General features: G+C 38.5%; 1 protein-coding gene across 4 annotated transcripts in view; it reads right to left on the bottom strand.

The window, feature by feature from the left end:
• Ugt50B3 (UDP-glycosyltransferase family 50 member B3) overlaps positions 1–12815 on the bottom strand; it is a 75640-nt gene extending 62825 nt beyond the window's left edge. For all 4 annotated transcript variants that reach the window (XM_087402974.1, XM_087402975.1, XM_087402976.1 and 1 more), the window contains exons 1-7: positions 11381–12815; positions 10138–10404; positions 7889–8087; positions 7548–7727; positions 5965–6282; positions 5060–5288; positions 1188–4544 (exon numbers count right to left, since the gene is read on the bottom strand). In XM_087402974.1, the coding sequence (XP_087259100.1) occupies positions 4403–4544; positions 5060–5288; positions 5965–6282; positions 7548–7727; positions 7889–8087; positions 10138–10404; positions 11381–11626 (1581 nt within the window). In that variant the 5' untranslated portion in view covers positions 11627–12815 and the 3' untranslated portion in view covers positions 1188–4402. The remainder of the gene's footprint in view (positions 1–1187; positions 4545–5059; positions 5289–5964; positions 6283–7547; positions 7728–7888; positions 8088–10137; positions 10405–11380) is intronic.
• Between the last annotated feature and the right edge of the window lie 1024 nt (positions 12816–13839).

Here is a 13839-nt window from a genome sequence, read left to right as displayed (position 1 = left end):
GCCGCTCCGCGTCGCGTCGCATCGCATCGCGGAGGCATCGAGGGGTTGGTGGGGAGGTAGAATTGGCCGCAGGCATTGAGCGGGCGCGACAGAGCGCGAGCGAAACGAGCGGAGCGGACGGTGGCGGCGGCGGCGGCGGTGGCGGCGGCGGCGGCGGCGGCGGCGGCGGCGGCGGCGGCGGCGGCGGCGGCGGCGGCGGCGGCGGCGGCGGCGGCGGCGGCGGCGGCGGCGGCGGCGGCGGCGGCGGTGGCGGCGGCGGCGGTGGCGGCGGCGGCGGCGATGGCGGCAGCGGTCGCGGCGGGCAGGAAGAGAGCGAGTGAGAGAGTGTCTTGTATTGCGTAGTAAGCGCTTGAATGGATTACGTCACGCGGCAACCGAGAAGGCAGCCAGAGGGTAGAAACGCGCAGCGGACGCGTCTCGGCCGACTGCGAGCGATGGCCGCGCACGCGACACGCACAATAGACAGTGCGGAACAACGAACGAGACGAGGGGAGGGGGGAGGGGGCAGAGAGAACTGAGAGAAGAGTAAGACCGCGAAGAAACGAGACGAGACGCGACGTGGCGTGCGTAAATCCCCCGCATATAAGGGTCGACTCAACTCTGCTGCTCCTTTCTCCGTCGTTCCACCTCGAAATACGACTACGGCGCGTCGACCGCGCGATCGATCGCCCGCTCGTACGTTATAGGTGCGCATAAAGTGTGCCGGTTTCGCCACCCCGCTACTTCCGCGGATGGACTAAAGGACGCACATGCTCCCGCCGCTCTCTCCTAAAAGCCCACGTGCGTTCACACGAATCACGAGTCTCGACCGCGTCCCCGCGTTTCTTCTTCCACCCCTCCGCTCCTCTTCCTGTTTATCCCTCCCATCCATGCGCTTAATATAAACATTAATACTCGACATATAAATGTATTTGTACACATGTATATAATACGTTTGCACGTGTGCGCCATGTATGAACATATGTACATAAACTCGTCCCTGCTGCTTTTCTCACAGTCTTCTCTCCGTCCGTCGTATAAGTCGCATTTGATTACAGTTAATTCAGCGCTACATTCAGACCGCTGAAGTTTCACCTCGTTCGCTCGCTTTTGTTTCCGTACGAGGCGCGGATTATCATCCTACTCGCGCGGCGTGGATAAAAACGTGGCGCTCTTTATACGCTCAATTCAACGTGGGGATCGCTCACCTCGTCGTGCGTGTCTGTCGCGGCGTGCGCACGATTCATGTGCGCGCCGTTTGTCACGCAGTAGCTCGTGGTGGCGATGGCGGTGACAGAAACTGCGAACGGCATATCTCACTCTTCTCCGCTTCTTCCGAGAACGTATAGATATACACGCGCGGAACGTATGCGACACGGATACCGCGCACGGCACAGAGAGAGAGAGAGAGAGAGACAGAGAGAGACAGAGAGAAAAAATAGAGAGGAGAGAAAGAGAGAGAGACACGCACAGTACACGCACAGAGCACTGACACAGAATGGACAGGCTGGCAGGCACGACGACGCGCACACTATCTTGATCCTCGGACGACTTTCGTTTGTACGCGAGTAAACTCTCTCGCCGTCGAACGAACGCGGGCGGGCGGGCGTGCGGGCGCGCGCGTGCGCGGCTCGCTTCGACGAGTAGGCGGCGCAATAACGTACACTCCGACCAGCGAGTCAGCTGCTACTGATCGAGCCGCGATTGTAGCCACCGGACGGGACCGATGCGGCCTGAACATAGCCGCGAACGCAACAGCACTGTGAGGGACGTCCCAGGGAGTCGCGGGGAGGAGCGTCGACGCGAGCGTCGCCGCGCGGTCGCCACTGCGAATCACCTCTGGCGTTTTTCTTAACAATCGTCGATTCGACGAGGATGCCTCGATTCTCAACGAGGTGAAATTGAGAGGACGATCAAGCGTTTCATTGCGTTATTACGCTGGATTGATGCTAAAGATTCGCCGTGCCCGTCAAATAAAGTCGAGAATGAGCTCTCGACGTAATCGAAGCGAATTCGTCATGGTACGTCAATACTTCTTTTTTTTTTTTTTATTCAGAGAGTAAATTGTCAATCTGCTAAAAAATTTCAGCCTTCTAACTTTATGTAATACTACTCGATGGCAAAATGACTAATTTGTATCATTCTTGTACAAACTTGAAAATACATTGTTTATTTTGAAAAGGAGATTTTTAATGTTCATTTCTACCAGATACAGGTTAACTTTAACCTCTTAACTTATTTTTTATCTTTTTTTCAGTTTTAAAAATTAAAAGAAAATATAACAATCAATTAAAGAAGATAACGAGATTAAAATTAATTTACATTGGTAGAAATGATGCATAAAAGTTCTCTTTATGAGAATAACATGATGTAAAATGATCAGGTAAATCAAATAATAACGACATTTATGATCAATCAGAAATTAGTCTGAAATTTTATAAGTCAATATAAAGCCGTTATTAAAAATTTGCCAGTCAGAACTTTGCTCCAAATTATATTCAGCAATTATGCATAATTTTACACCTGACGTTCTTACATATCATGAATAGTAATGGAATTGCGGAGGAACGGGAGAACCAGCATACACGAAAATTACAAGAAATTCTGCAAATTAACGCCATGAATTTAACTGCAAAGTTTAACAACTAAGATGTTCGCTTATGATCAAACTTTCATATCAGTTTCTCGCATTATCTTGAATGTATCAGGAGAACATAAATGAATACGATAAAAATGAAATTGTTTAAAAGCAAATTGTAATTGAGAGGCAATACCAATTAAATTCCAAGTGGTCATTATTTTTTGATTAGTACTACTTCCTTTTTGTCGAGAGCGACAGTTCTTGAATCTCCTATTCGTGATCTATTTGTTTCATTTTATCGCGCCAACAATGTCAGATAATGATTATTTTCATTGCACCACTGTGTCGCGTAAAATCGATAAAATCGATACGGCATACCTGCGCCGTGACCTCCGCGATAACCTGAATATCTTCCGTATTTTTAGATAAAATATATTTAAGCAGGCGTAAATAAATTGGCGTCGTTGAGCCCGATGAACATCTGGCCTGCCTTCTTTCCGATCACTTCCGCCCTCGACCGTCTGGCACCCTTTTCCCAAGCTCGTGACCGGCTTTTTTTCTACACGACAACACTTCCTCCTTCATCGAATATAGCAAACTCGCTCCAGGCCAATCACCAGTTTCTGCATACGTTTGCACAAATTGCGGCTTGTCACATGAACATGTGTGCATAAAGTCCTGCGATTCTCTACGTTTGTACATCAACATTATTAATCCTTCGAAACGCTCCTTATATGTAGACACGTTCGTTGAGCTTTGTTATCTTCCTTTGTGTGTATTTCCTTCCACCTAGGTTCTATTAGTTAATTATTATGCGTATTGATTTTCAGGAACATTCTCGCTAATTTTCTTGCTAAATTTGAAATATCAAACAATTCTGTTTAAAAAAGTACGACGGCGTTCGAACATGTTGCTATCCTTCTATTGTATAAATCTTTTTATACAATAGAATATATTTTATTCAACGCTTCACTAATTATTTTATAAGTTTATTTAACAACTTTTGTCAATTACAGAATTTCATATCATTTAATAATTGTTGATTTACTTTATTGAAATTGATTTGGGATAATAAACTTTTTCATAACGATAGATGTTAATTGTCGCGTCAAGTTGAAATTTTAATTAAGATAATTTATGAGACTTAATTTGTTAATTTTTATAAAATAGAGTATACGGATAACGTAGAAAGAATAGTTGCAATATTCATACGCTGTAAAGACCATACGCAATGTACTTGCGTAAGTGTAGCTATAAGTGATTGAAGGTTGTAAAAATCATTTGCCTCACATTCAAATTCATTTAATCTCACAGTCAAATATAAGGAAAATATTTAAATGTGATTAATTAATTCTTACAATTACAATCACTTACAATTACGTTCACGCAATTGTAGAATGGGTTTAACATCTTCTGAAAAGTAGATTCCTATTGTATCAGCGGCTAATGAATTTCTCTCTCTCTCTCTCTCTCTCTCTCTCTCTCTCTCTCTCTCTCTCTTATTCAATGAAAACTACAGTATATAAAAGTGTCTCTTATTTCATACACGTATAAATCCTTTAGTTTGTCATGTAGACACATTACAGATGGTATACAAGGAAAACAAATTTATCATGAATTGTATAATTACAAATCGATAGCGTAATAGCTAAGCTATAATTACAAGTGATTTATAATTACAACTTACAAAAATATATTAGAGATCTTTAAAAAAATCGAGAATATTCTTCGCCTTATATAATCTCTATTTAGTTCCAATACTTACCATATCATTAAGAGGACACATCTTATTTGCTACAATAAATAAAATAAATTTAGCAGAGAATTTCACAGAATTATCCGTCAGTCTACTTTCTTTTTGAAGACATCCTGACCGATAACCGCTCGCCGGAATAATTTTTTTAATCCATAAATTATTAGAATTAAACTCAATATATAAAACAGCACGACATCCATGCTGTAATAATGGAACACGCTCATGTACCTGAAATATTATATTTAACTTTATACTTCATTTTCTCACTTTGATCGGCAATATATCTAATAACGTAATTTAAACATTTACAATAAATTTTGTTCTCTCGTTAAATATTCGTTATAAAAGATAAAATTTCTATAGACTCTATAATTCACAAGAATACTCGCGCAATGATTCATCAAAAATACTCCATGTTAATTATCTACACTCCAGATCAAAAGTTTAAAAACACTTTATAAAAATTAATATTTTTATGTACTAAAATATTTATAATAATATTCTGTCTTTAATCAGAATTCTTCAGATCTAATAACAGTTATTGGATCTATAGAATTATTGTTCTTAAATTCTTGGTCTGGAGGGTAAGTGCTTTACATTTAAATGAAGAATTGTCAACGAATCTTTCAAAACTTAGCAGAATTATCCGAACATTGCTATACTCAAATGAGTATTCGTAATATTCATATTTATTATAAGAAATCGGTATATTTAATAATAATGATTTTAAAAAATGATATTACCGAATTGAACTTTTCAAATGATCAGCTCCGTCATATTTGGCAATGTGTTCGACCCACCACGTGGCTAATTCTCCAGGACCGATCGGAAGATCACGCAGTAACGCACTTCTCTTTTTAGCCGCCTCTCTGTACGAATTATTGTGAAGTGCGGCGACTTTAATTATATCTTCGCGAAGCGCACTAATGGATATACCAGCCAGATCCATTACCAAAGCGTAACCCAGTTTTTCTATCAAATAAGCACACAAAAATACAACAATCTTGCATTAAATAATTAATCATATGATAAATTCTCTTCGCGTATAAAATTCACCTAAAATTATAATTTTCACTTTCCAGAGACGCTCAAACCATTTTCTTCGCCGCATATTCAAAGCTTCTTTCACCAACCTTTAAGTTAATCGATAGTCAACTCTCACAGAAATGCTAATAGCAATTTAATGAATCAAAACTTCTCCTCTCTCTTCCTTTTCTGACAAACTGTTCAGTTCTTACGTTGGCAATCGTGATGATTGAGTTAATTATTGATTAGCGTTAATTGGAATTGGTAAAAGAACCCTCATTATTTTAACCGACGATTCAATTGATTCTACTTGACTTGGTCCATTTCTACCGCAATACACATTAATTTCAATCTCAATTTAATTTACTCCTTATTAATATACTACCTTTTTCTAATTTTTAAAATTAGAAGAAAAGTTCAATCGAGATTAATAAAAAGTTAAAGCTACCGAAATAAAAATTAATCTATCTACATTGGTAGAAATACAATATATACATTTTCTATATGATTTGTTTGGAAGAACGAAATTTGTCACAAGTCTCGACGATTATTTTCGATTATTGAGCTCAGCAGAGCAGAAGGCCACCGATACGTGCCTCAGATATAAAGCGAATGGATTTACCAGCTTGTGCCGCATTTCCATCATGATCGCAGAAGACTGGTAAGACCAGAGTCGGTGCACCGTGGTAAGCCGCTTCGTGCAAAGATAGCAGTCCACCGTGAGAAACGAAAGCACGTAGCTTGGGATGACCGAGCAGCTCCTGCTGCGGCCACCAGGCAGCCGTCCTCACATTCGCCGGCAGATCCTTGATCTTGCCACCGTCCCACTTCCACACGACATTGTACGGTAGCGTGGAGAATACTGCGAAAAAGATCTGCCGTAATGCCTCCGGCATCCCAGAAGCTCGCACCGACGATCCCATCGAGACAAACACAAAACCTGTAAAAGTTTGTTCAACATTGCGGCACGTTCGGTCCGGAAGACTTTTATTTCACGTTTTACTCCAATTGAATAGCGAGTCCTCAGAAAATAGTAAACAATACGTTGCAAAAATTACGATGTCAATCCTTTTGATATGGTTTTTATACGAAACGGTAGAAGAACTATCGTTATGCTTCAGATGTTAAAATTTTATATCTGATACTTTCACATTAAGAAGAGCCGTTACATCTGATAAAATTTATTACAAAATAAACATATTGTATTATGTATTTACACTCTAAAAAATATGGCAATTTTTAGCACTATGTGGTTTTTAACGTGTGTAATTCTTACATTTCTTTTTCTTTCAGCTACAATAAATTTTTCCAATTTATTGAATCTTGTTAGGTACACTAAAAATATGAGTGTGGATTTAACGTGGTCATGGGGTTTAAATCGATATCATGTTGCTATAAGTTGGTGTTGATATAAATACGATAAGAATTAATAAATACCGCATGGTGTTAAAGCCACATCCATTTTTTTTAATAATAAGTTCGTTCACTTGCATTACATTAGATTAGCTAAAAGCTATTATATGAAAAGCTATTATATGATATTATTTAATAAAGCTAATGTAAAAGCATAGATATAATTTAAACGATTATCTAATCAATAATATTGTCACGTTATTTTTTTTTTAATGTAAATAAATATATTATTTCATTGCCAAATTTGATCATAATATGTCTCACTGTAGATTTAGATATTTTATATAAAACAGTCTTCAATGTGCACTAATTTAGTGTAATGCGAATGACCGAATTGGTCATTGATGTATATAACAAGATTCGATGAATTGGAACACTTTATTTCAGCTAAAGAAATGTTAGCTACAATTAAGTCTGATCTACAATGTACTCTTCATTTCCTGTTTCTTGCTTTTTATCTCTTGCCTTTTCCCTCCGTGTAATCGTTTTATCGACGGTTGTATTTCTTGCCACGTATTTTTTATTTCTTCCGAAGTTCGTTAACTTTTATTTCAGACGACAGGAAACGAAAAACCGGATAAAAGACAAAAAGACAAGCTGTAAGAAATAACAAAAGATAATAAAAGAACAGAAAACAAAAAACACATTGTAGATTAGGCTGTAGACGATAAGATAAAATATCATTTTGATCACGATTTAGCTACGAGATGTGAAAGGAGATTTCGAGACGTTTAGCAACTGTTGAGAACAATGCAAATTTCGTGAAGCTGAAATGCGAAATTAGGAAGTTACCGCGTCGTAGAAAGGATTCTAAGTCGGAGCTTAATTGCATCGCCGGTCTGCAGTGAAGACACGCCACGTTTACGACGTTCGACAAATAGGGCACGGAATCGCCCACGCTATAATGACTGTTCTGCAAAGTCAGGGGGACCTCCGCCGTCAGACTGTGTAGATCGTTGGGTATATGATTGCCTGTCAAAAAACGAAATACGACACGGTCATTGGGATTATATGAGTATCTAATTAAAGATATCTAAATAAAGATATATGATATTAGCATACAATTGGCAGCATCGATATATGATTCGATGAATCAGCGGGGGCACAATGATCGAAATTGATTTAGTGCTCACCGAGGTATCTCTGGAGCGTTGGTTGAAGATAAATCGAGAGCGTGAACCAGTGCATAATTTTTAGAGTGAGCAGAGCAGCCGCGTTCAGGATTCTCTGGAAGAAAGTCATGTCCTGCGTGATCGCTTTACCGAAATACGGTGTCACCGACCAAGGAGATGGATTGCCCTGTCGCATAATGGATCCGCTGTACAGTGCCACCTGCAAGATAACATCAAGTCGTTCTCATTACTCGTTAACAGCAACGTTGCACAGTGAAAGCAAATGGCTTTAATGAAGCAAAGGTATCAGGTTCTAGAAAAGGAAGAAAAAAACTTCTTATCGCTATTTCACCGTTACGCAAACTTGTTTTATCATTATGTCGCATGATGATATCATCAAAGAGAAAGAAATAAAGAAGAAATGGTGCTAACCAAACTGGCTAACAATTTTCTTAGTGCGTTAAAATTGTTTTAACATATTGAGAGAAGCGTGTAAACTGTTTTACGATGAGATTATTTCGCACTTTGTCATATTCGTTACACACGAGTGAACAGAGAACAACATGATGTTCACTGTTTACTTTTCATTTACATGCGGAAATGTCGGAATACAGTACTAACAAAGATGTTTTTCACATTTCGCGCTGGAATAACCATGGATTCAATTGCGTATTTTGTTATGTGATATTTCTGAAGACGAAGAAAAGATAAAGAAAATAGGACAGTTCTCTTGTACTATCCATTCTCTTGAGAATCGGTCCTTTAATATTAAGAATATATATATTATAATATATATTGATTAGAATTTTGTATTTAAAGATTTATATTCAACTTCTTTTACACACAAGAAATATGCACAACCATGTATAAATATTTAACTACCAACCGGGAACTAATTAAATGTAAAAGTCAGTTTTTTATTTATATTTAAAAAATGCATTATATTGTGAAATCCGCAACGGCAATCGTTGAAAATAAAGTCTACCATTACATGTGTTGCAATTCTTTTATGATATGATATGCATATTGTATAATATATACACGGAAAGAATGACTTTGTTGAGATATTTACAAATTTAGCCTATAAAAACAAATCTGAAAATAATTTTGTCAAATCATCAAAATAATTAGGTGAAACGTTTATGACAATGTTGCAAAAAGTTTTAACAGTTTGCATGTAGTAAACAGTTTAAGCGTCCTACATTTATTTTGATGATTCAAACAAAATTATTTTTAGACCCGTGTCTAGCTAAATTTTTTATATTTCAGCAAAATCTTCTTTCTTTCTATATTATGATTGAGAATATTCTATGGTTAATATTTCATTTATTGTACGACAAATTTTTCAAGCATATTAATTAGCTGCAAGATAAATAATTTTAAGAAACTCGAGAACTTATATCTATTCTGCAGCCAATTAACACGCTTGAAGAATTGTTGTACGACAAATAAAATATTAACACGCTTGAAAAATTTGTCGTATAATAACGACAATGAAATGTTAGCCTTGACTACACAAAATTGAGAATTTCTGGAAAAACTCAAGAACTTTTAAAATAATTTAATTTAAAACTCTCAAAATTGTCAATAATGAAAAGTAAAGAGAGGACTTATGAGAGTTACGCGCTATCAACGTTGCGCAATTTTGTGTGTACAGTCAAGAACTTTTTTATAATATAAACCTGCAGCCAATTAACATACTTGAAAAATTACGACAAATGAAATTACGAAATTATTACAAATTAAAACATTACGAAATACGACAAATGAAATATTAGCCTATTGACTACAAGATAGAGGAGTTTCTAGAAACTCAAGAACTTTTAAAATAATTTAATTTAAAAGCATTCGATTTTGCCAATAATAAAAAGTAAAGAGAGGGCTAATGAGAATGACGTGCTTATCAACGTTGCGCAATTTGACGTGCACAGTTTAGAACTTTTCTATAATCCTGCAGTAAATTAACATGCTTAAAAAATTTATAGTATCACAAATGAAATATTAGCTAAAAAATATTTTAATGAAAAATCTCTCAATAAGAATGTGTGCGACAATTCTCTATATATAATTCTCTATAATTCTCGTATATATATATATATAATTCTCTACCGCCATGATTTTTACATGGGTCAATTTGACACAATATCATTTATCAGTTTCGAGTAAAAGTCCAAGTAGGCTGTTATCGCGGCAAGAAAACCAGGACGAGGTGTAACGGAAATCGAAATATTGCAGAGTCCCATTGCGCTTCTTGGCGAAAGGAATATTACCGTATTCAACATTATCGTCGGCACATTCTCGCCGTGGAGGATTCCCAACATGCATTCGGGATAAGCGCCGTCAAGCACCGCGACGTCCCATCGAGCGTGCGGATCGCCATTCGGTTTTCTCATACTGGCTATCGATGATGCGTCCTGGAGTAAAGCCTCGCATGACTCCCAGGCGTATCTCATAGCGTCCCACGGTGATACCGGAAGCTCATTCCGGAACCTGGCGCCCACTAGGTCCCACTCAGCCGTGAAATTCTCGACATAAGCCTGCCGTGAGACACGAGCGGTGAACATATGCGCGCGGTACAATACATAAATCCGTTAGCTTGCGTGGTCGTTGGATTAGCGTTAGCCCGGAAACTTTCAACTTCCGTGTTACAATATTGCGTCGTAAAACTTGTTTGCCCTCGGAGCTGAACCTTCTCTTTAAGTATGTATTAGTACGTAAGTATGTATTAGTCCTTCATTACACACGATGGATCATTCGTGTCCCGAGTTAACTTCTATCACTTTGACAAATATATAAAAATTGTTAAGTCATTCTTAACAGCTTTAATAAAAAAAAAATAATTAGGACTGGAAAAAGTTACTTATAAGTTACCTTAGGTATTCATAGGTATTCATTATAGAAACTGAATACAAAAAGTAATAACAAATTAGAGCAAATGATAAAATATAACATAAAAAACAAAATATGCGAATTTATTTATTCTACTTTTATAATAAAAAATAACTTATAAGTAACTTTGTAAAATAACTTCCCCAATCGTGTTTGTAAGGTTGTGCATTAAAAAAATTGTATATAAATGTTATAATTAATTACATGATACTCCTATATAGTTTTCCGAAGAAAAGTAATGTGCAGGACACAAATGACTCAATCGTATGTATCCAAAGTAAAGATAATTTAACGTGAAAAAAAAACCGATATCGTACGTTTGATTTTTTCAGAAATATAAATTACTTTAAAAAATTAAAACCGAGTAGAAATGGAATAGAGAAAAAACAGAAGTAAAGTAGACATTTCAAAACAGAATGTTGCGAGCAAAAAGAAAAAAAACTCAGGCGATACAAGCCGACGACTCTAGTAAATTACTCGGTGTGTAATAAAATTAAATGTGAGTCAAGAGCGAAATTGGAAGAAAGAAATGGCGCGCGTAAAACGCGGTAAAAATCCCGCGGGGGAGTTTGGAATCCGTCAGAGCATGGCGAGAGACGACATGCGTGGTAGATCGTAAATCACCTCGAGGATTGACGGCACCAGTTCGTGAAGACCATTATTCGCCGCGGGACCGGGGAAAGCACTCAGCAGCGTAACGTTGTGCCCTCGTGACCTCAGACTCGTACCAAGGGCGACGAAGGGCACCGTATGGGACTTGGTACCACCCATAGTGGCCATCAGGACGTTGTAGCCCAGCAGGGGCTCGATCAGCAAGGTGAACCCCAGGAGGAGCTGATAGAGACCGAGTCTATATGCGACACGCGTCATCCTCAGGATATCAGCTTGTCGACCCGGTCAACGTTGGCAAATGGATCCTCGCGTGACGATTCTCTTCTTTTTACGCGCTGCGGCGGAATATCAAGATCGTCGACGGTCCTTCAACAGACAATTGTCTCGCTATCTAACATAATTTTTTTCTCTTTTTCTTTTTCTCTTTTTCCTTTTCTTTTCTACCACGAACGATCTCCGTCACGTTCGAACACGCCCCACTTTCGTCACGAACTTCTTTCGTGCATCGACGAAGCGAGAAACGGCCTGCAGGAATCGCGGTGAATTCGTATTCTTCTCGGAGCGTTTCCGGTCGGGTAAACGGAATGATACCGGCGGGAATACGGATCTCTTACGCTCCAATTCGTGGTAGTGAACCGATGGATCGTCGCCGGTGCTATTCCTGTTGTCGATCACCCTGTGATCGTTTTGCGAGCGTATCTCGTCTGATCGATACTTAGCCGTGTCCTTACGACTGGAATTCCTCGCATTCTTTGTATCTTTCTGCAAATCGATTTGCTTAAATATAAATCGGAATAACTAAAGTTCATTCAAGTAAGATGCTTCTTATTATTCTAACTGCTGCCGAAAAAACGAGATTTTTTTTAAGTCTGTGATGAATTACGCGCCTCGTTTCTTCCAATTCTCATTCGCTTTCAGCAAATAAATGGCTTCGAAGCTGATCTTTTGTTTTTATACACATTCCGTGATTTGATTTTACTCATTCAATTTCTCGCTAAAATTGTTCATAATAATCTTCTGTAAAAGAGATGAGATTCTGTCAACAGACGATTTCTTTTGATCTTTGAGTGAAAGATTGACCGTAGATAATCTTCTCTGATCTCTTTTTCAGCTGAGAAAATAGAAATTATCGATCATCTAACAAAGCTTTCTCTCTCTTTCTCGATACTCCGCTACGTAAATGAAGCTGTTTGTTGTATGCAAATCTGCATAACAGAACCCAATTTTCAATATTGATTATATCTTTCTAATATTGAAGTATCATTGAAACTTTTAACGAAAGCGTTTTTAATGATGAAGCTAAAAAGAGTTTGTAGTACAAAGGCTTTAACGATCTTCAAACTTCTATTTATGTCTTCTTTATGTCTAGCACCTACTAGTAAATAAGTCGTTAACTGTCGATAGAGAAAATTATCATAACTTCACAGAGGTAATGCTATTAAACTGAAATCCTCTGTTTTTTTATAAGTTAGCGAAGAATATCATCTACAATTGTATATACAATATAAATCTCTCCAATCGTCGCTCTCAGAGGACAAAAAGGGATAAAAGCTTCATGTACTGACCGCTTTTTTTTGCTTCAATTGTTTCATTGTTAACATTTCCTTTCTTTTTAAATTTCTGCAGAGTTCAACTCTTACTTGAAATATCTTCTCCCTGCGGAGCAAGCATCGTGAAGTATTATTCTACGAAATTTCCATTTGTTTTCCTAGCAGTAGTACTTTATATCTTTCGCACAGTCTCGCGAAGAGCCCGTCGTAAGAGCACCTTTCTATCAAGTACACGATCCGACGGTTCCCCTTGAATCTTTTTGCTCCTAATAACTCTCCAGAAGCTTCTTAGTTCGTGGTCTCGCGCTGTCTTTATCTCGGATCCGTTCCTTTCTCTCGAATCTCAATTCTTATTCTACTTCAAAGTGCTCCTTTCGATTCGATATTCGCTCGAGTAGAGCTGACAAAGAGAACAATGACGCACAACTTTTCGCTCTGTGGTCTCTCGACTTTTTAAACGTCGTTTTGCCGATTTCTCACGACGTCGTGTGTCGAAATTTGAATGTCGAAAAGAGACCGCCCGTCATTTTGCTCAATTATCTTTACCTTTCTCCAGTCAGGTGAAGCTCTCTTGATCCTTCCTTTCCTTCCTGACCTTCTTTACCACTTCACGCGATTCTTGGCGGGAATATCGCAGCGCCGTTAGTCTCGATCCTCAAACTGTACAAACACGGACGACTTTCACTAATAACGTATGACTCGTATGCACGATCGTCGGTCGCGATAATTCGATTCTAGGAATCGAAAGATCAATGCCACCTCCCGCGTCAAGTATCATTTGTCTTCATTCGAAATCTTCGACATTGAAATATATTTCTTAGCAGCACAGAGTGCAGCTCATACTCTGTAATATTTTACGAACAAACAAATCATTTCGATATCATACAGATCGAGGTGCAGTTAATTCGTTGTCTCTTAATT

Source organism: Acromyrmex echinatior, chromosome 2 (assembly GCF_024713525.1).
Source record: "Acromyrmex echinatior isolate Ae372 chromosome 2, ASM2471352v2, whole genome shotgun sequence".
Taxonomy (NCBI): Eukaryota; Metazoa; Arthropoda; class Insecta; order Hymenoptera; family Formicidae; genus Acromyrmex; species Acromyrmex echinatior.
The sequence above is the reverse complement of the archived record's forward strand: the minus strand, read 5'-3'. Positions and strand labels throughout refer to the sequence as shown.